Below are 26,483 nucleotides of genomic sequence, written 5' to 3'. Positions count from 1 at the left end.
GATCACACTCGTAGAAAGAAAAAGGTGGGGCTTTTTGTTTTTAAAGCAGAAAGCAAATTCAGTCAACCAACCTGGGCTGATATCTCCCCTCCCGCATGGGAGAGGATGATCCTAACATATCATTCCTACTATGCAGTGTTCTCTAGGCATCACGTCCATACCCAAGGTGAAGAATTTCCATTTGCAGTGGGAGGACTGTCAAGAGAAAGGGCATTTATCCCTCAGAAGGATGCGAGCAACTCCCCTTGAGTGCAGCAGGAGATACTGATAACTTACCAGAAGTTGGACTGGGACACAACTGGGTCCAAGAAAGATGGAAGAGTGGCGGCCAGGAGAGAACTAGGGAGGAGAGGAGGAGAGAAGGGTGCAAGGCAGATTGGCAGTGATGTTACAGAGACCGAGTCCTGGGGAAGTGCAGCAGTCACTGGGTGATGTCACAAAGCCCTGGGGAGGTGGGGAGGAAAGGTTGCCTAGCAGCTGGAGACAAGGAGCAAGAGGGAGAGAGAGAGAGAGAGAGAGAGAGAGGGTGAAGCCCAGGGAACGAGCACACCAGCATGGTGAACTGAAGGAAGCCTTTTGCAGAAGCTTCCAGGGAAGAGGTGGGGTATAGTTATCATCCTGCTGCTGCTGCGGTCTTCTGCAAAGACTCCTGGAACGTTATGTTGATACCACTCAGGCAGGCTGATAAGTGTGTGTTTGCCTCCTAAGATCCTTCACAGTTACGCCTTTCCTCATTGCCCAGCCCGGGCACTTGCACAGAGAGATACCCATCAGCGTTCAGCATGAGGCCCCCGCTCCCTCTCCCTCTCCGTGTGGTCGCCGCGCTCCTGCTCGTGGACGTTGCCATCGTGGAGGCCTTCGGACGTGTGGTTTACGACCACGGCTCCACCTGCGTAGGTTACAATGCACTGCCTGCATGCTTTGGACCACCCCTCCCGAGTGAAGGGCTGATGGGGTACTTGATCGAGGCCATGCCTGCAAACGCCTGTGATCCTATAGAAGGTCCGCCGGCATCCTCCAACTCCTCTGAGGCTTTCATCGCACTCATCCGTCGGTCTGACTGCCCCTTTGGTGTCAAGGTCCTTCACGCACAGCAAGCCGGGTACCAAGCCGCTGTCGTGCACAACGTGAATGCAGAGCATCTGGTGAACATGATAACTGATGACAAAGAAATCAGGCAGCAGATTGCGATCCAGTCTGTCTTCACAGGGGAATCGGCCTACAGGCATCTGAGAAGGGCTTCACGTTATGAAAAAGGGGCTTATGTCACCCTGTTGGCACCCAAAGATCCTCATAACTCTTGCCAGGATGCTGCTACGCCCTCCATGTGGGCTACTGCTAAGCAGCACTGGCCACGCATGTTTAAATATTCCGCATACCACGTCATTCCTTATGTCCTCCAGGAGTTTGGGTTCATGATCAACGTGATCATTTGCACCATCCCCCTTGTGGTCTGCACGCGATGGTGCACGAAGGGCCGGAAGATAACCCTGTGCACCTTCAAAAGGGGAGACCGGTATGAGACGTGTGTGATCTGCATGGCTGAGTACGAAGAAGGAGACCAGCTGAAGATCCTCCCTTGTTCTCATGCCTATCACTGCACGTGTATCGACACCTGGCTTCACACCCAGCCCAGGAATAAAACCTGCCCCTTTTGCAAGCAGCAGGTGACAGCTGAAGCTCAGAATGTCAGTCTGCACGGAGGGAGGAACCCACAGGAGCAAGCGGCAGGAGAGGAGGACCATGCAGAGGATGGGGAAGACGAAGATGGTCATGACGACGAGTACATTGAGGGAGAGGAAGAAGATGACCAAAGTGCGGATACTGAGGAAGGGTCTGATGAGCTGGAGAATGACCCTCATTGAGTAATAGACTCAAACCAATATCAGCCCAAGCCACACGGCCCCCAGCTTTTGCCCATCACTAGCTCCAGCCTGTCTATTGAGAAGCGTTTAGCTCAGTTCTGTTTTGGCTCCTTTCTCTCACTCCCCACAATAAAAGGCATAAAATGTCTGCTGCAAATGTAACTCTCCTTAGGCTGGGGGAAATTAAATGCATTTGATACCATTGAGTTCCTGGGAATTTCTGGTCCCCATCCGCTCACATTTCCTATTGCTTTTGTCTAGCTGGAATAGACATACACAAATACATGCAGTGACTCTTAGTTTAAGGAATTGCATGGTGGCAGTGCATAGAGGCCCCACCTGAGACTGGAGTTCCATTTGCGGGATGCTGTGTAGACATAGCGAGCCATTGCCTGTCATGACAAGCTCCAACCTAAAGAGAACAACAGGGAAACAGAACCTGACTGTTGGCTGAAGTGACTGACGCAGATCAGTTGGAGAACTGGGATTAGAACATAGCTCTCCTAGCTTCCAGGCCAGCGTTCTGTCCCCTGAACCACGCTGCCTCACCTGAGCTACCCTTTGGCAGCAACTCAAGAGCCCAGTAACAATTCCTTGCAGAGTACAGGTTAGTCTGTAGCGACAGGTGCAGCCGAACTGTACAGGGGTACTCTGAGGATACTTTAAAATGGTCCCTTAAGACAGGGGGTGGTGACGACTGGAGGTGAAAATCATTCAAGTAGGATTTACTCCATGCAGGTGGGCAGAGAGAAAAGATACAAAACATTTCCAAGGGCTGCATAATCGGCTGCATTTTGAAGGCTGGCTGATCACTCTATGCACTCAGCAGAGGCAGACATGACAGGTACATGTAAGCTCCTGCTCTCCAGGGTTTTCCAGGTCATTTTCCAAGCATTTCTAAACACCGTTAGAAGGGCAGGATTTATGTACTAACATGCCCCAAATCAGATATTCTTCTCCTCTCTCTCTTGGTTACAGGAAGAGCAATTTGTTCATTTTGGAGAGCCTCTGAGTGCATCTCCTGTTCAGTTTGAAAAAGCCGCAGACCAGCAAAGGATTCAGTCCACAGTCAATTAATACCCTATGACCAGCTACGCTAGCCGGTCATGTAGAGACACTCTCCTGATCATCATCAGCCCCCAATCTCACACTAAAAAATAAAGCATAGAAACTCTTTATGCATTAACACCCTTCATGCAAAAGAGTCTGGCCTGACATACCAGGACTGAGAGATCAACAGGCACTGTTACACCAGTACCAGAGCCAAGGGCTCTTCACTGGGTGTGAATATCCCTCTACCAATTGTCAGCATTCAGGTCATTGGGCTGTTGAGAGATCTCAACCATCAGGGTCACATGGAGGAATGAAGGTCTATGGCCTTTTCCAAAAAGGCTAGTGACTTTGGGTACCTCTGGTTCTGGGTGTTTATTTTGAGACATCTAAAAGGGCTTGATTTTCAGAAAACGCAGTCTGAAAATTAATCCCATATCTCAAGTTTGGCACTCACAATCACTAAGGACTTTGTAAGATTTTGGCAGGGGTTCAAAGCTAGTCAGAGCCTAGTCCCTGTAGCACTGTATAGATGAGAGCCAACATCCTGAATTGCACCCAAAAGTAACCAGGGAGCTAGTGCGACCTACAGAGCACAGGTGCACTGTGATATGGAAATCAGGAAAATATCCTGCTGTTTTCTACATTGTTTGAAGTTTCAGGGTATCGCAAGGTATGACACATTGCAGTAATCCAGCTGAGTAATGCATGGATAAATGCAGTGAGGTGTTTAGCCGAGTGGAAAAGTCATAACTAGAGCTGAACAAAATTTGGAATTTCCATCCCACCGAAAATTCCCACTTTTGTTTTCATCCCAAATAGGATGAAATGTTGAAATGCTGAATTTTTTCATGGAATGGAAGTTCTGAAAAATTTCTGTAACCCTTCTGCCCGTCAGAGTTGGCAGCAACAAGGGCCGGGTTCAATATCTAGGGGATCCATTCCAATAACACAATGCAAACCGGCTCGAGCCCCCACCCAGTGACCTGGGACAAATATATATACCACCCCCGCTGGGCACCTCCAAGAGGCAATACTTCCCCTCTCGCAAGCACATAGTCTGAGTGTAGCAAAAAGCCTTTTAATAACAGAGAGAAACAATGTGGCATTATGTTGGGGAAACACCACCAACAGGATTCATAACACAACCCATGAGCAAAAAAAACCCACCCCAAGCAAATTGGGGCATGCCCCTTTCCCTTTGGTTCTTGAGTCCAGCAACCCCAAATCACCCAAAGTCCCAAAAGTCCAATGACCCAAAAGTCTCTGTCCCTGGTCAGGGCAGCCCCAGAGTTCGAAAGTTTATCTGCGGAGCTTTACCTCCCACCCTGGGTGGAGATGGGACGGGGGTAAGAGGCACCTTACATGATCTGAAGCTGACCGCCCCACAGCTCCATAGGCCTTCGCTCCGCTCCGCTCCGCCAGCCGCCCCACGAACTCCTTCGCTCAGCTCAGCTCCACTCCGCTCCGCTCTGCGGCCCACAAGCAGCTCCCGCCGTCCCACGAACTGCTCCGCGTCCCACCAACAGCTCCTGCCGTCCTACGAACTCCTCCGCCAGCCTGTCCACAAGGCACTCCAGCCGTCCCGCAAACTGCTCCACAATATATCTTCAGGCTCCCCCACTACTTAACACAACGCGCAGTGATTTCAGCTCTTAGTCAGTTCAGCTCTTTGGTGAATTCAGCTTGTTGTAGGGGAGCCTCAGTGCTGGTGCACCATTAGCCCAAAGTGAGCTCAGCAGCCTGTAACTAGACTTCTAATGAAATCAAAACTAGCTCTGATATTCCACAGTGGAGAGAGGAGGAAGTGCAATTAGCATGTAGGGCCCTCACCAAGGGGCCCATGCCACCAAGTATTAATACTTGTCCCCAGCCTCTCTCCATTCACACAGTTTTGGAACCCATGACCCTTGCCTAGCGAGTGCTACTTAGTTGATGGTGAGTCCCTCCATCATAACAAAAGGCCAAGTACAGTTCCAAGCACAGTTCCCATAATCAGGGTAATAACAATTTATTCTTCCTGCCCCAATAACAGAGACACTGGGGATCCCACAGCAGCCGAAGTGACCATTTGGGCAGCTATGGCCTCAGTCTAGGCGGGGTGGGTGTGCCTATGCAAATGAGATCGGCCCCTGAAGTTTTTTTCCACAACTTGCCACACCTCACCACCAGATGTCAGGGTGGAGCTCATCCTGACACTGCTTACATTTCAATTTGGAAAACGCTGAAAGGTTTCATTTCAATATTTTCGTTTGAAGGGAAATATTCTGACATTCCTGAAACGGAAATGTTTTATTTCGGGGTATTGAACTGGCCCAAAATGCTTCAAGAGAAGCAAGATCTGTATACGAAAGGAAAAGATGGGTTCTCCACTCTGCTTACCATTATCAAAGACTATCACACTGTAAATCTAAAGCGTCTGCCACAGATGCCTTGGCCTCCTGCACTGTAGCTGTCTGATCTGCCACCCTCCATCAAATATTAATAACTGTCTGCAGAGCCAGGCTGGCTTATTGCTGGGATGGGACGTGCTCCTATTTGCCACAGGTTGATTATTAGTAACTTCTTTAGAGATTGCTTTATCCAAGTTACAACCAGTATGTAGGATAAATTGTAGAGAGAATGCACTAGAGAAAAATATGGAGAAGCTAGATCCTCAGTTTGAGTAAATCGGTGAAACTCCATTGTCTGTCTTCAGATTTACCCTGGCTTAGGATCTGGCCAGTGTGACAGTGAAACCAAGTTCAATTAATGTTCTGGTGTAATCATCGGTTAGGAGCGAAGTTGGGGAGAGCATGGTTAGAGGAGGGGCTGGAAAAGGAGGGGCAAGGCTTATGTGGAGAGTACAGAGAGGCAGGCAGCTATATTACAGCATCTTCTGGATGTGCTCTATCCTCTTTTCCTTGAAATCCATGCAATCTGCTGTCTTGGTATAATTGCTGTTAATTTAAATGTCAGCAAGCCACACAGGGGAGTCAGCAATTTTAAGAGTGAGCAGAGCAATTACCAGGAAGGAGGCCCCATTTCACCACTTGAACTGAGAACCAAAGTAGAGGCAAGCAAGAGACCATTTTTACCTCTACATTTAACTGACTTCTAACACCTTCCATACCAAAAAGGCCACAACAACCCGAAAATATTTGAGACAAGGGCCCAGCGTAGAAGCAGAATGACAGAGGTGTTCTGGAGCCAACCAGAAACAATAGCGAGGGATCCTATAATCAGCGGGGAGACAGGAAAGATCCCATCAGAAAGCTGGTCCTGAGTTTTTCATCAAAACGGGTATTTTTGTTTTATTTTTGGAAAATGTCAATTGGTTGAAACTGAAACTTTGCATGGGAAACGGGTGGTTTTGACAAATTTTTCTACTGGATAAAATTTTGAGGATTTTTTTTTTGTCAACTCCTGAAATGAAAATTTCCAGTTTTCTGGTTCAAAATGATGCTTTGTTTTGAAAACAAAGCCAATTATGATAAAAAAAATGTTTTTAAAATGATCAACATTGAAACAAAATGTTGCGACCTACCCAAACCATTTCTTTTTTAGACTTTTGGTTTGAGAAAAACGTCAATATTTTGACTTTTTTTCCTGATCTGAGACAGGAACATTTATCAAAATCTCAAAAACTTTTTGTGGGATAGGAAAACCGTTTCCCTCCCAGGTGCAGCTCCAATGAGAAGCAGAGCTAAAGAGGAATCCTGTTGGAAATATTCCCAGGCAGAAAGAGATTGAAAGGCAATCAGTTCCAAAAGATCCAGTCAGAGACAAATAGAATCTTGCTAAGTGAGATATAGATGGGATCCAGTCAGAAGGCTCTACAATATTTTCAACTGCCTGCCTATCCCTTTGGCATATTCCCTGCTCCCATAAACCAAGCTTCACCGCGCATATTCTATTAAGCAATAACCAGATTCAAGCACAGAACCAAAGAATGATTTATAGATCTCATTGGTGAGAGCTTTATTTTTGTCATTTTTCTCATGCCTTTTATTGAAGGGCTTGTGTGTGTGTGTGTGTGTGTGTGTGTGTGTGTGTGTGTGTGTGTGTGTGCATGCGCGTGTGCGTGCAGTTTATTATATTGCTAGGAGTTTTACCAGACCCACAGAAGAAAATGCTGATGACCTGACCCAATGCAGAGAACTATCGCGCCTAGACAACCAGAAAACGTCAGCACTATAGATCACAGGGAGCAATTCAGGCTACATACAGGGTAATCAGCCACCTAAATGCAACCTTTCAGTAAGGATGAAACTCATCCCTGTGCAAAGAGCCAACACTAAGAAAGGAACTACTCTCAGGGTTTAATTGGGACATAAGTGATGGATAGGTCTTGTGATGGCTGATGCACAGGAGTGAATTTCAGCCTTGAAGACTGACATATAATATCTACTATAGTTAAAGGGGATGTGCCACATGCCCCTCTGGCAGAACTCTAGTGACTTCAGTGGAATTACACCAGCCGAGAATTTTGCCTTGCATCCCTAATAACCCTCTGGGGGAGGAGGGATGGGGAAGGAGAGAATCAACTTGGGCCGCAGAACCAGCGACCCCTACTCTTCACCAAGGCTGTATGGAGCGTGGAGTCCCTCCTGCAATATGGGGATTTTGCCTACATGCCCATCCATCATCGTGCAGGGTGGGTTTTAGCTCCTAGAGTCCAATCCTGCGCCCGATGACTTCAGTGAGAATAGGACCAATGTGATTTCTTCCATGGAAGCAACTGCAAACAGGATGCAATCCATCTCCGCTGGTGATTGGATCCTTCTGGTTGGATCCGTTCGTCACCCTTCCTGCTCACTGATTATTAGACATGGTCAGAAAACAGAATTTCCATCCCAGGGAACTTTGTAAGATTTCAACCTTTTTTTTTTTTTTTTTTGGTCCTGAATCGAGATGGAAAGCCAAAAATTTTGACTTTTTTGGCAAAACAAAATTCCAAAAATAATTTAGGATAGGGTTAATTAAAACATTTAATTTAGCTAAATTTGAAACATTTCATTTTGATTTCAACCCTTTATTTATTTATAAATGAAACAGAGACAATTTCAAAGCAAAAAAAAAATCAAAATTTTTGTTCTGAAAACTTCAAAAAACAAGACAGTTTGACACTTTTGAAGCTTTTTTCCATTTTTTTCCTAAATGAAATTTTGTCAAAATCAATACAGTTTCTCAAAAAAAAAAAACCAAAAAAAAAAACAAACCCAGTTTTGTCAAAATGGCATTTTCCAACTAGCTCTATTGGTTATAAGTCCACATGAATGGGGAGAGGTGAAAGTAAAAGGAAAGACATTGGAAACTGGAGCAGAATTTAACTACTTGGGGAATGATGCTCGATCAATCCTCAGTGCCCCTCCCTACTCTCCATTTCATTCTCAGTGGCCTCTCTAGAGATTCTCTCTCTTCCTCGTGACTGGTATGGATTCTCCAAGCATCACCAATTTGAGTCACAATTAAGTCCTATGTGACCTCCCTTCATACAAGCTTACACCTGCATAGACAGATTGGGAAGGCAACCCTCAGCCCTGCGTATTTTGTACGAACAAAAGAGGTTCAACCTGGGGTCAGTGCGAACCAATCCAGCTTTACCTTCTGGATGCAGTCACCAATTCCCTTTGCCATGATTGGGTTTGGGGCCAGGGATTGCTAGCACTGACAACTCTGATTTCATTGTACTGAGCAGGGCTTCTTTATTGGGAGTGCAAGGGCAAGAGAAAGGGAGACTTAGACAGATAATTTCATGAACAAAACCCCTGGTTGTCACCCGGACACTTTGTATGTATGAAAACATACAACTTGTGTTTCCCCTGTTCTCCCTAAGGCTTATCTCCTGCTCCATCTCTCTTTGCCACCAACAAGACCCCATTTCTTTTTCTTTTTTTCCCTTCTCCTCCAACTCTGTTCCTGAATTTCCAGAGCCCATTCTTCCACTGTTGAAATTTGTACTGAGTCAATCCACACCCATTTCTCCTTTCCTCTCTTTCTCTGCCTCCAAATCCCCCTCTTTCTGACTTTTTACATCCGCACCACTTCTCTTTCTCTGCTCTAGGAGAAGTTTTTATGCATTGTCACAAATCAAGGTGTCTTTGCACTCATTAATGTGTGGTACAGCTAAGCCGTGGATATAGTTCTCTGGGGTAATCTGTAAAGTACAAGTTGTTATTACTCACTACAGTAGAACAATCAACAGTTTCTGTAATGCAGTAAGATGGATTGAAGCTGCTTAAGAACACAGGGAAATGGAATCAGTGCTTTGGAAAAAAAAATAGTTTGGCTCACAAAATCCACTTCTCATAGCTCTTGTGTGGTCCTAGATGTCACACTCTGATGTGCTCCAGTGCATTTGCTCATAGCTGGCAGCAGTGTTAGTCCTGCTGCATGATCCAAAGTCCACTCTATGGGCCAAGTCTTGCTTTCATTTATATGGGTGTAAATCCAGAGTCACTCCACTGAACTCCAGGGCCTGTCCATAAATTAAGTAACACATGTTTGGGTGATTTTCAAGACCCACTCACCCCTTGCCACACTTTGTAACACTGAAAAAAACATGGAAAATTAAGGTCCCTGGTGCACTTTGTCGTTTATGGACAGCCAAAGTTATTTTGGGTTTATGCCAGTGTAACTTGGAGCAGAATTTGGCTATACAATTGCAGCTATAAATCCTATTGACCACTTTTCTCCACCATCTCTGGATAGGACCTTCCTCTTACTTCGTGTCCTACCTTTGCACTGGAACTGCCTGCTGTTCAGTACTTTAGAGCCACATACGTATTCGGAAAGCCAACATCCAAGTATTCCAGTTCTATTTGCAATGGTGAGCTGAGCCAATAGCAAATCTAACTAGCTTCAAACTATTTATTCTCAATCAGTTAACTACAAGGACTGATTTTACACCCACTGTAAAAGATGAAGATTAGTTACTAAGCCACCTCCTCCCATCCCATCTCCCAGGCTAGCCCTGAGCACGTCTCAAATCTTTTTTCATGCATTTATCCTCATAGCACCCTGTGAGGCAGCTTTCTATTCCTGGCTCCTGCTCCTCCCTTACCCTGCTGCACAATCCCAAGCAAGTCGTGTGCCTCTGTTTCCCCTCCAACTCTTGCCTATTTAGATTGCAAACTTTTCAGGGTAGGGACTGTTTCTCTTGTATGTTCAGCACCTGTTGGGATGGTGCCGTACTGAATGAATGGTGTGAGCACAACTTGACATGACTTAAACATGGCTGAAGAACTGCAGAGGATCCTGGGAGCAGGCTCCCTTTAAGCAGAAGCAGATGTGATAAAGGACGGACAAATCCTGCGTGTGCAATTGATAATGAACCTATTGGTTGGCAAATATGGGCCTGTGCAAAAGTAAATATCACATGCACACAGTTCCATCATGGAGCACAGGCCGACCTGGTTATAGTGACCCTACAGCAAGGACACCATGAAGAGAGCCAGAGTGAATGATTGATGAGTGAGTAAACACGGAGTGGTCTTTGTTCGGTACCCCCCACCCCACACACACAGAGCCCCTTCTAAAATACTAATCAGACAAAAGTAATAACCACACGCTCACTGGGCATGCTTTTGAGATATGTGACTCTTCTGAGGAAAAAGAGTGTAAGAATCAAGCAAAGTAAATTACTATCAGAGAGAGAGCGGGGATTCCTTAATTGACGCTTGAAGAAGCTGCTAGACAGAGTAACCAAAACTCTGCTCCGTGGGCTCGAGTAGGACTGTGACCTGAGGGGTTTCCAGGCAGCCAAGGCCTGGCCTCGAGGGAATCCAAGACAGACCAGAGAACTGCGGAGACCAGACCTCGAGAGAAGAAGTCGTCCATATAATTGGTAACTACCTTCTCTGTTTGCCAAGCAGGAACTGTGTGAGGCTAGCACAGGGCCTGCTTGTGTATGTTTGTGAAAGAGAGGATCGCTAAGAGGAATGTATAGCTCTTAATGTATAGTTCTTAAATGTCTAACATAGGAGTTATGTGCTTAATGTAACCCTTTACTGCTTGTTTCTCGAATTCCTTCTCGAATAAACTGCAGTGTGTGCAAGTTAATTACTGTGGACCTTTTTCACTGGTATGACAGTAATCTGCCCCATTGGGAGCCATTAAAGATCCGCTTCAGAGGTAGTAGCCCCTTGGTGCCAAGCACAATGGGCCCTGATCTTGGCTGGGGCCCTGTAGGTGCTACTGTGATAAAAATAACTACTAGTCACAAGTCATCCCCTATGATTTGCCTTGGAACTGGGTAAGTGGCATAGATGGAAACAATAATAAGAAATGCAGCCCTTCCAAGCCCACAGATGGAGCAGGGAATTACCTCTACACTACAAAATGAGCCGGGATCTGCATTCCTGAGTGGATGGGGATGACCCAACAGATTCCCCCTCTTCCCTCTGCAGGGGATTCCCATTAGAAATGCCTCAAGCCCTGCCAAAGAATGGGAACTTGTAATTAGAAACTTGCAAACAGGATGGGAGGGAAAAATATGGTGTAAGGGCTGGGGTGGACGTGAGAAAGAGAGAGAGAGACTGGACAAGGCAGTGAAGCAGTGATGTAACCCAGGCCGGGCGAGAAGTCTATTCTACAGCACTAAGCCACAATAGGTACATGTCGTGCTGCAGTATGACCCATGCCACGGTTATGGTGCAGAGGACAAGGCCAAAGGGTCTGCCGAGAGCCAGCCCTAACCAGGGAAGAAAAGCTACCATTCATCCAAGCCATTTCTGGCAGAGCTTCAGTGGTGGGTTTGATCATTTATATGCCTCTCCTCAGGAAGAGACTGGAAACCAGACAAGTGTGTTGGGGCGGGGCCGGGGAGGGGGCGGAGGGAGAGAGGGGGGAACCAGGGGCAGATAGGGAGCAGAGGACTCAGGAAAGAGCCAGAGAAGTGACAGGGCAAAGTGGGACCAAAGGAAAAGCCAGGTAAGGGGCAGACCCTAAATAAGAGACAGTGCAGGAGAGAGGGCCAAGGGGAGCCATGGAGAGAGACGTGGAGGAGACACGGAAACAAAGGTGGGGTGGAACCAAGAACGGGAAAGAGGAAGTTACTGGGGGAGTGAGGGAAGCTCAAGAGGGGAGGAGAACAGAGGGAGGCAGAGAATGGAAGGATCAGGGAGGCAAGAGGGGATAGCAGGCACAGAGGGCAAAGGTGGAGGTGACTCCAGCCTGCCCAGGAGAAGAGTCACCAGGGAGAGAGAAAGGAGAAATGTCCGCAGCTGCAGGACAGCTGGGCAGTGAGGTCATAAGGACCTGGGGAGAAGGTTCTGGAAGGTTGCTTGGCAGCTGGAAGCAGAAGCTAAGAATCAGTTGGGAGCAAACAGACCAGCTTGACAAGCAAAGGAAGCTGCAACCAGAAGCTTGAAGGCTTGGGTATAACTCAACACCCACTACATCTTGTCGAGTCCTGCTGTTATCACTGCCTGGCGGGAAGGGTCCAGTCTGTTCCGACACATGGAAGATCCAGTAGTCACCTTCAGTCCACTGTTCCCCATAAAGGCCTCTGAAGCCAGAGCTTCCTCTTAGACAAGACCCAAGCTAGCACCGGTACAGAGAGTTCTCCACTAGCCACCAGCATGCGGCCACTGCTCCTGTCTCCTTTCCATATGGCCACTGTAGTCCTGCTCTTCCTGGTGCCCAACGGCAAAGCCTTTATCCGTGCAATTTACAACCGTAACTCCACCAGCCAAGATTTCAGTGCTCTCCCTGCACTCTTTGGGCCTCCACTCCCCAGCAAGGGACTGACAGGTTATCTGATCGAGGCGATGCCTGCCAACGCCTGTCACCCTATCGACAGCCCGCCAGCGCCCCGCAACTCCTCCATGGCCTTCATCGTGCTCATCCGCCGCTACGACTGCACTTTTGGTGCCAAGGTCCGACATGCTCAGCAAGCCGGGTACCGAGCTGCCATCGTGCACAACGTGAACTCACAAGCCCTTGTGGATATGGCAATTGGCACAGAAGAGATTGGGCAGCGGATCGAGATACCTTCTGTCTTCACTGGGGAAGCAACCTCTGAGCTCTTGAGAAAGGTTTGCCGCTCTAAGGAAGGAGCTCACGTCATCCTTGTCCCTGAATACTATCACTTCGCCTGGCAGGAGGATGCTGGGAACGCCTGCCCGCGTGCTTGCAGGTGCCGGCTGCAGCTGCTGGGACACTGCTCCCATGTCCCGATTCTTCCAGTCTGCAGGGCAATTAGCATCCTGGTGGCCGCAGTGACAGGCATCCTGCTCATTGTGAAATACATAATGGGGTACCACATCTGGAGGAAGAGGAGAAACCCGCAAAGGGAGGAGCAGGGGAAGAAGTCCTCCACCAACACGTTTAACAGAGGTGCCAAGTACACAGAATGTGCCATCTGCCTGGAGACATATGAAAAGGGAGACATGCTGAAGATCCTGTCTTGCTCCCATGCCTATCACAGCAAATGCATAGACCAATGGCTCTTAACCCAGACCTGGAATAAGACCTGCCCTCTCTGCATGCAGAGGGTGACTGTGGCAGCAGAAAGTCCTGACTTGTACATAGAGGGATGTATAGAGGAGGAGGGGGATGAGGGCAGCCAGGAGGAGGAGGAAGATGGACACAACAGGGAGCGGCAGTAATGGAGCCACTCCCGGGACGGCCAAACCAAAATCTGACTAACATAGTTCTGCCAAACGCAGACTCCCCCATACTCTCAGCTTCCCCTTCCATCCTCCCTCTCCACTCTAGCTCTGGCCAAAGTTTATTGGGAATCATTTTAGCTCAGCATGGACCCAGAAAGACATGGAAAGGGAAGAGCAGCGGAGGCAGACGGTGATGAGCAGTTGAACACCGAATGCACTTCCTTTGCTCTGCTTATCTTGGGCAGCAGGTTGAATCCAAGCTGGTTTTAGGAAAGTGAAACTCTGCTGAAGTCAACTGGAGTCACACCAGGTCTGGCTACCAGAACATCCAGCAGTGGCCTGCAATATCAGCTGTCAAACGATGAGGAAGAGTGGCTTGAAGCCACCACCAGATCCTCTGCTTTTCCTCAAGTTCTCCCTAACAACCGTCTTCCCGCACATGCCTCACACTCTGCAGGTTGTTTATTTCACACAGATTTTTCTGGGTAATTTCTAGCACCAGTTTGGGTTTGGTTAAATGAGATCAGCTGGCAAGATGTAAAAACTTGTTAGATTGGGTGAAAATAAAATGCATCAGAAATCACCCCATTACTGTGAGCATCTCTGTTTAGATGGCCCACCACCATCTCCTACTGCAACTCCTCAAATGGACCAAAAATCTACTAACAACAAACAACAAGGACAATAATAATAATAAACAACAAAAGATTTATTATTAATATTAATTATACTTTGCACTCTCGTGGTAATAATGATAACAATTACTGGGGTCCTTTCCAACCATAGATCTCAAAGGATTTTACCTAGGAAGTTCAGTATCATTATCCCCATTTTAGATGTGGGGAAACAGAGGCACAGAGACGGGAAGTGACATGCCCAAGGTTCCCTGTTTATTTGTCTCTCACTGTGCTTCTTTCGCAATCATTCTTCCTTTTGTTCTTCTGCTGAACCAAATTTTCTGCTGTTGTAAATCAGTGTGACTTCATAGACTTTATTGGAGCCATCTTGGTTTCTACCATCTGAGAACAAGGATCTATGCATCTTTTGTATTTAAATTGTCTCTATCTCTGTCTACATACCACAAGCGTGGGGAAAAGCCAACCCAGTTGGCCTAACTGCCCTGATTAACTGGAGTCCTGCTTGATTTTGTTACACAGCTATATTACCATCCTTCAACAGAACGTTTACATGGATAGACAGACCAACTCATTGTGTTATCAAGCCAGCTCACCATTAGCAGGCACAGGGCTTGTTTAAAATGAATTATCAACATGGTTTGAATTCCCACTGTGCAAATGCTGCATTTAATATACCTCTTTAAATGACTAAGCTTCATCATCTTTCTGCTTCCATTATATATTTTTTCCCCTCAAAGATCTTACAAGATCAAGATTCCACCTTCTACAGTAAAATTTATCCCTCAGAGGGTTTGTCCTTATTACACTACAAATTTGCTGCTGCAGCACAATTTGGCTTAATCAAAACAAATTAGAAAGCCATCTTGACAAGGTCCTGCTAATTTCAGCCCGTCTCCATGATGGGATTGAAGGAGAACCACTTCCTTCTAGGCACGTAACAGGGACAGTCTGGGGATCTAAATTAAAGGTCATTACATAGAATGGAATGGGGAGATTTGAGGCAGGTTGCAAATCTTGTTGGAAGTCACAAGATGAAGATCTTGATTAAGGGAAAGAAAATCACTTGAAGGAAGATTGGAATTCTCCACTGAGGGCCACTCTAGAAGACTTCAGGTCTGAATGGGAGGGACTCCAATCATTTTCCCCATCAAATTTGAAAAACCTGTTAACTACTAGCTCTGGCTTTGTTCTGCTTTGAATGTCTCCCAAAGCAAAAAATGACCTTAAGTACCCACCACTTCGGCTCTGATAAGGATTGCCGAGCGAAAGGATGACTATAAAAAGGAGAGACACACTGTTGATTTAATTGCCAGCATCCGTCACAGCAGTGGCGCTGGCTGAATGACATGCATTTAATTAGAATAAGAGATGCTTTGGCTGTGGTCAATGAAACATACATAAAAGCCTGTACAAAACCTGACCTCTCTTATGAACATTGCCTTCTAAATAATGTGTTAGTCTGCAGCCAGCTGTCCCTTGCCTCACACCATTCCAAGCAGCTGAACTCCCCCGCATTTGCTTCACCAATGCACATCAGCACTGATTCTCTTTCCATTAAGCCTCCATACTCATCTGATTCTTGGCTTCTTACACTCCTGCCTCAAGAATTTCCAACTTTGAGCTGCTTCTTACTATGGGCAGAGAATTCAAGCTTTGTATCCATTCAGTGTTGAGCCTTTTCACCACGCTATGCCTCACCTAGAGGGGCCAACCTGTACTGGGATGATAGTCAACCCCAAAAGCTAGGTTGCAAGTCGTATCGAGTGACTGGGGCTGGTCTTGCAAGGCACTGAATGCCTCCTGCCAGTTGCTAAGCACCCTCAACTCTTGAGCTGGTCAAAACATTTTTGTCCAAATGGTTCTTCAACAAAAAATACCATTTTCATCTACATGTTTTGAAAAAGGTGTCAATTTTGATGAAGTTTCATTTTAAAAAAAACCCTCAAAGTGCTTTGATAATGTAGAAACATCATCCGGTTTTGACTTTTTCAGAATGGAACGTTTTCATTTTTCATTTTTTGAAATGACTTTTCAAAACAAAATTCATTGGTTTTTTTTTTAATAAAAAATTATTTTAAACATTTTTAAAGGTCAAAATCAAAAGGAAATATTTTGATTGACCCGAAACAAACTTTTTTTCAGAAAACTTTCTTTTTCATTTGCTTGTTTTTATTCATTCTGTTTCATACTTGAAAAAATTTTTGGAAGGGCAGAATTCGCCACGAAATGGAAAATCTGGTCACTCCCTGGCTCTCCTCCATTCTTGCTGAAGTCAATGAGCTCAGTACATCTTTCCCTTCAACCTTGCAAAATCAAAAGGAGTGGAAAATGCTAACCACTCAGAATGGTAGTGTTTTGCATCCATGCCACACTGGGCTACATGACCACACAAGCGAACGGTGAACTGGTGCCCAATGGGCGCTGAGAATGGTCCGCCCCATGCAGGTGGTACTCAGCCTTTTGTAGGAGGAGGAGCACTGGGAATTGCCCAAACCGTGTTCGCTTCCACCCTATGCTGGGTGGGATTTCCAGAAGCACGCACACCATCCTAACTTTGCTCCCACTCAAATCAGTGGGAGTGTTACAGAGTCAGGCTAATACTAAGCCCACCTGCTGTCGTTAAATACAAAGGGGAGGAGGCTAATACACAGCTCCATAACCTTCTCCCTAGTTTCAGAGTAACAGCCGTGTTAGTCTGTATTCGCAAAAAGAAAAGGAGGACTTGTGGCACCTTAGAGACTAACCAATTTATTTGAGCATGAGCTTTGGTGAGCTACAGCTCACTTCATCGGATGCATACTGTGGAAACTGCAGAAGACATTATATACACAGACACCATGAAACAATACCTCCTCCCACCCCACTCTCCTGCTGGTAATAGCTTATCTAAAGTGATCATCAAGTTGGGCCATTTCCAGCACAAATCCAGGTTTTCTCACCCTCCACCCCCCCACAGACAAACTCACTCTCTTGCTGGTAATAGCCCATCAAAAGTGACCACTGTCTTCACAATGTGTATGATAATCAAGGTGGGCCATTTCCTGCAGAAATCCAGGTTCTCTCACCCCCTCACCCCCCTCCAAAAACCACACACACAAACTCACTCTCCTGCTGGTAATAGCCTATCCAAAGTGACCACTCTCCTTACAACCTGCATGAAAATCAAAGTGGGCCATTTCCAGCACAAATCCAGGTTTTCTCACTCCCCCACCCCCATACACACACAAACTCACTCTCCTGCTGGTAATAGCTCATCCGAAGTGACCACTCCCCCTACAATGTGCATGATAATCAAGGTGGGCCATTTCCAGCACAAATCTAGGTTTTCTCACCCCCTCCCCACACACAAACTCACTCTCCTGCTGGCAATAGCTCATCCAAACTGACCACTCTCCCCACACTGTGCATGACAATCAAGGTGGGCCACTTCCAGCATAAATCCAAGATTTATGGAGGGGGGTGAGGGGGTGAGAGAACCTGGATTTCTGCAGGAAATGGCCCACCTTGATTATCATACACATTGTGAAGACAGTGGTCACTTTTGATGGGCTATTACCAGCAAGAGAGTGAGTTTGTCTGTGGGGGGGCGGAGGGTGAGAAAACCTGGATTTGTGCTGGAAATGGCCCAACTTGATGATCACTTTAGATAAGCTATTACCAGCAGGAGAGTGGGGTGGGAGGAGGTATTGTTTCATGGTGTCTGTGTATATAATGTCTTCTGCAATTTCCACAGTATGCATCCGATGAAGTGAGCTGTAGCTCACAAAAGCTCATGCTCAAATAAATTGGTTAGTCTCTAAGGTGCCACAAGTCCTCCTTTCCTTCTCCCTAGTAAACGCTTGCACAGACCATGGGCAGAATTCATTGGTTTCCTCTTCAAAGGGATTTTTTTTCCTGGTCAAATATTTCTTAAACTTTCAGGGATTCTCCGTGGAAGGAGACACAATCGCAAGAAACCGTTACTGACAAGCTATTCCTTTTAGCCTTCACCCCCTTCCGGAGGAGACGTATAGCCCAAGTATTTTACTGAACCTTCCTAGCTTCCCTTCCCAATGTGGCCTTAAAGATTATTTACCGTCCTGTCCTGGGGGCTTTTGCTGGAAAAGCAGGAGCAGTGTGCAGGCAGAATTGGACGGAGATTAGTTGGAGTCTTGCCTCTGAGAAAGCAACAGGGGCTCCCACGGCAGGAATAATAAAGAGCTCCAGGAAACAAATTGCTTTTAATTAGAGCAGGTGTGCAGCGCCTAAGAAGTGTCATTGTGTAAACATTTATTCAAGTCTTTAAAAGGACTGAAAGGCAAAATGCCATGCCCGCCCCCACTCCTCGCCCAAGGTCCTTGCAGCCCAGAGCACAGACACTGCAAAACAATTCGTCACAGCCAGTGTCAGAGAAATTTCATTCTCAGACAAAAGCCATGCATTTCTCATGCCTCTCCAAGGTGAAGGATTCCTGATGCCATGATGATGCCACGTTTCTTTGCTACAAGAGTTCAGACAAACTGTTTCCTGCTTGCCCAAGGATCTGGCTGTAATTCCATTGACTTCGATGGAGGGATTGGGTTCCAGGGCTTCTCCTTTCTAGCCCCGTGACAGCGTGTTAAGAACTACATTTGGCAAAACAGATCCACACCTGGAAATCCGGTCTCAGGTCGTTTCATTTCCATTAGCCCTCGTAAGCAGATGACAGGAGCGCATGAACATAGACAGCGTGGGATGAGAGCATTCACCCAGCTGCTAGCTCAAAGCCAGGTAATCATTTATTACGTTCCCCAGCATTCCAGCTGCCTCCTCCTTGCACTGAGGGGGGAAAAAAAGGCAATTCCAAGTTCCATTGTTTAGCTTTCTGGGAGATGTTAATACTTTAGCACCTTCATTTTCTCAGCCACTGTGCTCCCTACTCTTCAAGGTCATCCTCAAACCTCCACAGTCGGGACTATTCTTTTCCCATTCAAGATCCTCCGTACCAGATCAGCTCAATGATCTATCCACGCCAGCATCTTGCCTCCAGCCGTGACCAGGGCTAACTAAGGCAAGAAACGCCACCATGGACAATTACGGAACAATCTGTCCCCCCAGAAACTTTCTTCCTAACCCCATTACTTAGTGTTTGGCCTATGTCCTGAAACATGAACGCATTTCCTCCCTGGATAGGAGGGCTAGAACCCAACACAGAACTTGAGCCAACAGAATTTCTCTAATCCACCACTAACAATGGATATACAAAAAGAAAAGGAGTACTTGTGGCACCTTAGAGACTAACACATTTATTTGAGCTACAGCTCACTTCATCAGATGCATTCAGTGGAAAATACAGGGGGCCTCATGAAGTTGATAGATTTCCACTCCATACAGCTAAATTCAGTGCCTTGCATAATGACAGGTTTCAGAGTAGCAGCCGTGTTAGTCTGTATTCGCAAAAAGAAAAGGAGGGCTTGTGGCACCTTAGAGACTAACACATTTATTTGAGCATAAGCTTTCGTGAGCTACAGCTCACTTCATCGGATGCATTCAGTGGAAAATACAGTATTTTCCACTGAATGCATCCAATGAAGTGAGCTGTAGCTCAGATAAATTTGTTAGTCTCGAAGGTGCCACAAGTCCTCCTTTTCTTTTTGCGAATACAGACTAACACGGCTGCTACTCTGAAACCTGTCACAATGGATATACAGTGCATCTAGTACCTCGGACAAGTTAGGTTGATCGGCATTCTTAAGGCCAAGAAGTTACAGCGTTGTTATTATTTATTAGGTGTATTATGGTAACACCTAGGAGATACAATCATGGACCAGGACCCCACAGTGCTTGGTACTGTACAAATACAGAGCAAAAAGACAGTCCCTGCCCCCAAAGAGCTTACAGTCTAGACAAGAGACAACAGCCAGGCAGGGAGCACAAGGAAACGAGGGACCTATATTGGTCAGGTGGATGGCCAGTGCTCTCAGCTAACCATTGCCAATTTTTCTTGGAGGCATCACAGAAAAGGGGAGTTTTAAGAAGGGATTTCCAGGAGGACAATGTGGCTTTGTGGATGCTGACTGGGAGCTCTTCCCATGCGTTGGCCTGGGGTGGGTAAGGGGGGCACAGGGGGAAAGGAAAGCAGAGGGAAAGCACGAAGGTGCTTGTTTGAAAATGTAACAAATAGACGATGTAGGCTGCACCCTGGCTGGATCAGAGCAGGAGTCAACATCTGGAGAGATGATGGGTGGGGGGGGAAATAGGCCAGGATGGCCCTTGAAAGTGAAGACAAGTGGCCTACCCCAGAAGATTTCCCTCTGCCTTCTGGACAGTGCATCCCTGCAGTAGTTCTAGGTGAAATGACATGATTCCATTTTAAGTTCCCAACAGGCTTTGGGACTGGCCAGCCCCCGCAGGGGGAAAAGACGTCAATTTTGAAAACACGTCAGGGAGGCTCTTTGCCAGGGCTGGCACTAGGCCGTTGGCGGCTGTTCCCTAAACGTGTGGGGCGGGGGCATCCTACAAGAGGCCAAAACTGTCCCAGCTGGTGGAGAGGTGACAGTAGCCCATGCAACCCACCCCGATTGGCAGCCCTGAGCTCTCTTCCTCTCTCTTGCTGCAGGCTTCCCCCGCAGCTCTGCCTTTCAGACTCTGCTGCGGTAGGGGAATCTCATTAGGTAAAGTACGTGGTGTGCTGGGCTGGCCAGAACGCTCTTGGACTCTTTCTTCCCCTCTGGCATCCATTCCGCTTGCAGTCCCGCTCAGCTTGCCCGGTCTCCAGAGCAGTCAGAGATAAGAGAACCCTCCTTTCCTAGGTACCGGGAAAGAGTTCAAAACCCACATGGAATCCACCCTCTGAAAAGCCTTTTATCTCCATTGGGCTGGCGTCCTCCCAGGGTCAGGCAGTGGGCACCTCCCACATTTAATCAGACGCTTACAAGCAGAGGCAGGTACATCCGCTTTGTGAATGAAGTGGGCTCGAGAACATTCCCAGCAGTACACTGGGGGGAAGAAGGGGGGAGGACACAGCACTGCTGGGTCATTACCAGGGCCTGTGACATCATTCCCCTCTCTGGGGCTCTGAAGCCATCTGGCAAGCAGCAGAAGAGACAGGAGTCTGCTGTGGCAAATGCAAGGGGAAGTTTCCTTAGACAGCTGGGCAGACTGAGATCCAGTGCTGTGGGTTTGTGCATCAAGTACATCAGTGCCCTGGGGGCGGTAGTACCAAGTCCCTTGGGGTGGGACTTGCTATCCTGATGCTGCTTCCCGGCCACCCAAAAAAGAAAAACCAGCACAGGCGAGGGGGTGCCTCGTGCATATCCCCAGCCCTGACCCTGCCGATGTCCTGACCGAGCCCATGAGGGGGGCCGCTGAGCATTGGTCTCACTCCAAAAAGGGCAAGAGCGACTTCTTCAAAGTCAAGTGAATTTATTTTCATCCCCGAGCTCGGGTGCCACCAACAGCTCGGTCATCGGGGAGGCAGCCAGCACAGTGCACAAAGAGCACTCCTCGAGGGGACCCCAGACCAGCAGGGAGACAGAACAGCTTGGCAGCTGCAGAAGAGTAAAAAGGGGGATCTACATAAAATTTTCACCTCAACCGCTTCAGGCAGCCTTGGGTGCCCGGCAACATATCCAGGCCATATTCAGCAGTGCCTCCCAAGATGGCAAAATCCAGGCCAGGATTTAGGGAGACCCTGTGTGGTGACCCCAGGCAGCACAGGCTGCGGGGCTCAAGAGCCAGAGAGACCCCCGGGATTTGTCTGCGTCCAGCAGGCAGCCTCCGTAACAAATCCCATTTGCATGAAATACAGCCGAGCCCTGTCTCTTCCCTCCTGCGAGGGGCATTGCAGCTTGGAGTCCCGCAGTCCTGAAAAGGGACTGACCCTTCGTTCAGTCTCCCAGGCCAGGAGTCTGTCCTTTAATGGCCAGTCCTCTGTGCATTGCAGCGGTAGCACGCAGTCCAGTTCATGCTGCAGCTGGCAGAGGGACTGCTGGGGCCCCCAAGGTATCAGCTCCACAGCTTTCCCATGGCTTTGAGCCATCATGGCTTGGCCCACCTTTGTCCCTGCTCCTGCTGTTTTTAGGGCACAGCGACAGCCTGCCCCAAATCAGACTGACACACAAAAGGAACACAGTGGCCTGCCGATATTTTCCACTGAGCTAACAGCCCCAGGGTGCAGCCATCACCGTTCTGAACGGTGTGGGAAACCCTCCCGCCTGGCCAGGGGCTCGGAGCTTTGAAACAGCAGCCTGCCCTCATTAGCAGGTGCAGGAGCTGCCTTCTCCATGCCTGTTTGATGCTGGGCACGCCCAAAGCAGCTTTAATGTGTGAAAAATGAGAGGAGGGGTGCATAGAATTTAAGAAAAACGTGTCACATCGATTCCAAGATCCCTGAGAAAATGGAAATGCTTCCAGCTTCGTCCTAGCAATGATCACCATTGAGTGTGAGAATTTGCTATTCATATCCTACCTATCTAGTATGTTAAGCTCAGTTTAGGGTTTTGTCTATGAATCTATAAGTAGTGACGATACTGACTTTTATTCCTTAAAACGCAGGGCCTGACCTTTAGTTCATTGACGTCAGTGGAAAGACTATCACTTGGGTTTGGCTCAGGCCTTTAGCACTCAGTTGTTCTAAGCAAGCCCTTTCAATCTGAGGATCTCAAAGCCTTTGTACAAGGAAATTAAATCTGAGCAGCTCTGAACTAGGTAAATATCATCCCCATTCTCCAGGTGGAAAAACTGAGGCAGACAAGAGGTTAAAGCCTAATATTTTCAAACTTGAGACACCAAAGGCCTGATTTTCAAAGGTGCTGAGCGCACTCAACTCCCACCAACTTCTGTCAGGTTTCCTCTGGATTTACAGCCATGTAACCAAGGATCTGGTCCTATGAAAAAGAGCGTGTCCTAATGATTAAGGCATTGGACTGGGACTTTGAAGAGCTGCGTTTAGTTTTTGGCTCTGCCCTGTGTGATCTTGGGTGAGTCACTGAATCTCTCAGTGTCTCTGATCCCCATGGGTAAAATGGATAGAACAAATCTTTCCTTTCTCTCACAGTTTGTGGTCTTGTCTGTTTAGACTGCAGGCTCTTTGGGGTGGGGACCTTCACTGTATCTATGTACAGCACCTAGCACAAAGGGGTCCTAATCTCAGCTGGGGCTACCATCATACAAAAAACAATGTCTCACTCCCTCTCCCTCTCCTCCTCATGGAGCAAAACCGTTCCTCTGCAAGACTGCAGAAGCACTGGAACCTATGCAAAGGTTATACGTTTGGGTTTCTCTGAGTTCTCTGCCAACAAGGCTCTATCTCCCCTGATCCAGCCTGCTCTTTCGGTCTGTCTCATCCCACCCACCCTCCCTCCCCGTGTTTTGCGTCTGTGGTTGTCTCACAATCCAGCTGTATTTTCTATTGCACAGTTCATTCAAACTCCATTTTCCGCCTTGTCTTTGCAGAGCTCAATAACACAGTTAACATGGTAAAGTAAGCCAGCCAGATTTGGTTCTTGTGTCTGCAAGTGTCTTCCTCTAACCCTGCACATTTTTACTGGGTGCAGTATTTTTCTACATTAATGTTATCAACCCTGTGACAAACTTAGGACTCCACATGTGTCACTATGCTGCTTGCTGTGGCCTTTCAGAACTCCATAAGAGCAGCAGGGACAGAACTCAGATTCCCTGTGCTCCATAAACCAGTTGAACTAAAGGAGAATCTCTGTTCAGCGAGAAGTATGGGGATTATGACACAGAGTAGATTAGTTCTGGTTCTGTCCAATAGGGGGCAGTGGTGCCACTTACACACTACCCAGTTCATGGCAATAATAATACCTAGCACTCACATAGTGCTTTACAACTTCAAAGTGCCTTATGCACATTAACTATACCCCAGAGAGGGGAGTATTATCTACCCCCATTTCACAGCTGGTGAACCGAGGCTCAGAGTATTTGAGTGACTGACCCAAAGCCACACACAGTGATCCAATGGAGTAGCCAGAATCAGAACCCAAGCCCCCTGTCCTATTCATTCCATCTGCTATAAAGCCTGCTTAACTGAGCTCTTCCTCTGTCATTAACCTGCACGGCAGCTGTACCTGCCCTTTCTCCTCCATCTCTGCAGCTCCTACTTATTACAGTAATAACAAGACACAGTTAATGTAGAAATACAACCTTCTGCTAGGCTGTTTCACATAAAAGCACCTAATACACCGGTGAGCGTGTGTTTAATTAACACTCTCACTTGCCAGAATTCTTCGCACAATCCCCTCACCCCGATGCCTTGGCTGGGAGAGCCTCGCTGAGTTCTAACGAAGAGACACCCTTGCTGGAGTCTGATGCTCACTAACCTTTAAGCAGGGGCAGAAAGGTGGGGAGTTATTAGGAGTAAAGCCAAGGAAGTGGTACCCTCTGGCTGATATTTCCTCCAACACCAGAAGGCGTCTGGGCCCGTGTAGCCTCCTCTCCACTGGAGAATTGCATTGTGTGTAATCAAGATAGGGCTGGCGCATGTGTTGTTGGTTTGTGGCACCCACACCAGCAATCTTATTTCAGTTGTGTTGATTCCCTATGGCGATGCACAGCAGTATAGCAAAGCAGTGCAACTGTATTTGCCCAACACAGTTGTTATACTGGTTTGTGGGAGTTACCAGTGCATTGTGGGACAATGGAAGAAGTATTCATTGTAAGGTACAAACTAGATCATTCCTGCATTAGGACATTAAAAGCCAGCCTGTGCATAGACCTAGGGCTGGCTGGAAAACGAGAATTCCATCTCACAAAAACTTTCAAAGTTTCGATCTTTGTTTTCATTCCACGTTGGAATGAAAATCTTGACCTTTAGAAATGTTTCATGACAAAACATGAGAAAGACTGAGATCCTAGAACAGCCAAAAACCCAGCAGCTAAGGCACTCACCTGGGAGATGGGAAACCCAGGGTCAGGTTACTGCTCCAAATCAAGCAGAGTAGGGATTTGAACATGGGTCCCTGAATTTCCATGGAAGTACCCTGCCCACTGGGCTATTAACTGTTCTGGGATTTTCCTGCAGAAATTTGATCCTGGACCTGAAAAACCTTCCTGACAAAATTTTGGTCAAAACCAAAGTGTTTCCATTTCGAGAAATCGGCATGCTTTGCCCAAATAAATGTTTTTACCTAAAAACTCCTGACCATCTCGACTTAGAACAAATGTAACAGATATACTGGCAGCCGGGCAAGCAGAAAAAGTACACAGCCGCCTCTAGACCTGCCCGCGGACACTCAGCATGACGGAGCTGAGAATGGTACTTAACATGCAAAAATGCTCCATTTTCGACACAACTTGGTGACATCCTGGCCGCACTGGAGTCAATAGTGAACCTCCCATTGACTTAACTGGAGCCAGGATTTCACCCTGGCTATCTCCCAGGAGTAAAGCATGGTTCTCTAATTTGATTATAACCTGGGTAGTGTCTGATTTATTCTGTCCTCGTTGGCAAAACCAAAATGAGTTACGACACTGACTGGCTGCACAGTCCTATTTAAACATCATTATCTTCAGATCTGGTTGTAATTTTTCAAATTCAGATCAAATTTGTCAATATTTTTAATCAGGGGAAAAAACAAAATAGGAAAATAAATGACCTTTCCCCCCCAGTGCCAGTTTTAACTCCAATTTCTAGTTATTTTTGTAGAGTAGTTGGAGACACAGTTGCAACTTCTGTGAAACAGCTGTCCTGACCATGTTACACAGCTCCTACATGTGGAAACTTAACCACAGTCCCCCGAAATGGGCTAACTGGAGTTGGGTTGTAACCAGTCTCTCCTGACTGTTGCAGAGTTGGATCCAAAGTGCCTTTCCTTCTCCCAGCTTGGGGAAGCATTGTGTAATACATCTAGGGAATCTACAGTGGACTAAGCCAAGAGAGAAGCAACTGGGATGCCGTGTTTTATTCTGGACATCTCCCTACCAGAACAATGTAAACAAAGTGGAAGGAGTTGAGGAAAGAGCCCCAAAAATGATTAAGAAGCAAGTAGGAGTGTCTTCTGGGAAAGATTAAGCATGTAGAGCAAGGCTAAATGATAACTAATGACCTAGGGTGGAAGCAGATTATTTTTTGAGAGCTACATCAGCATTATGCTTCTTTGACAAAATCTTCCCATGGTTGCTACTAGCAGTTCAACTCACCCAGTGGGAACGCTGGCCCAGGTAGGCCTCCATTTGGCCATTGGTGTTTTTGCCACTGTGCCGTCCAACCCTGGAGGTAATAGACTTTGGTACTTTGGCCGGAGCTCCCACCACTGGCGGAGCTGAACAGGTACTTTGCAGCTGGAATTCCTGATTTTAGTGCATAGTCCAGACTCTCTCTGTGTATATGTGTGTGTGTAAAAGGTTAGGATTCA

At 47.1% G+C, this 26,483-nt stretch overlaps 1 protein-coding gene, 1 long non-coding RNA gene and 1 pseudogene across 2 annotated transcripts in view; 2 read left to right on the top strand and 1 right to left on the bottom strand.

The window, feature by feature from the left end:
- The window catches only part of LOC141977841 (uncharacterized), a 146,737-nt gene that overhangs the window by 88,812 nt on the left and 31,442 nt on the right, over nt 1-26,483 (bottom strand). The gene's annotated exons all lie outside the window — the stretch shown is intronic.
- LOC141977883 (E3 ubiquitin-protein ligase RNF167-like) lies at nt 783-2,877 on the top strand. The gene is made up of 2 exons (XM_074939647.1): nt 783-1,834; nt 2,844-2,877. Exons 1-2 carry the CDS (start codon nt 783-785, stop codon nt 2,875-2,877), a joined length of 1,086 nt encoding a protein of 361 aa, XP_074795748.1.
- On the top strand, nt 12,479-13,507 carry LOC141977840 (E3 ubiquitin-protein ligase RNF167 pseudogene; annotated as a pseudogene).

Source organism: Natator depressus, chromosome 25, assembly GCF_965152275.1.
Source record: "Natator depressus isolate rNatDep1 chromosome 25, rNatDep2.hap1, whole genome shotgun sequence".
Classification (NCBI taxonomy): domain Eukaryota; kingdom Metazoa; phylum Chordata; order Testudines; family Cheloniidae; genus Natator; species Natator depressus.
This window is presented reverse-complemented; position numbering and strand designations above follow the sequence as displayed.

Bases quoted from the DNA above. Each gene is read 5' to 3' on its own strand.
- LOC141977883 (XM_074939647.1), top strand. From the start codon at position 783: ATGAGGCCCCCGCTCCCTCTCCCTCTCCGTGTGGTCGCCGCGCTCCTG. The intron at 1,835-2,843 runs GTCTGATGAGCT...TCTTGGTTACAG, and splicing joins AGTGCGGATACTGAGGAAGG to GAAGAGCAATTTGTTCATTT.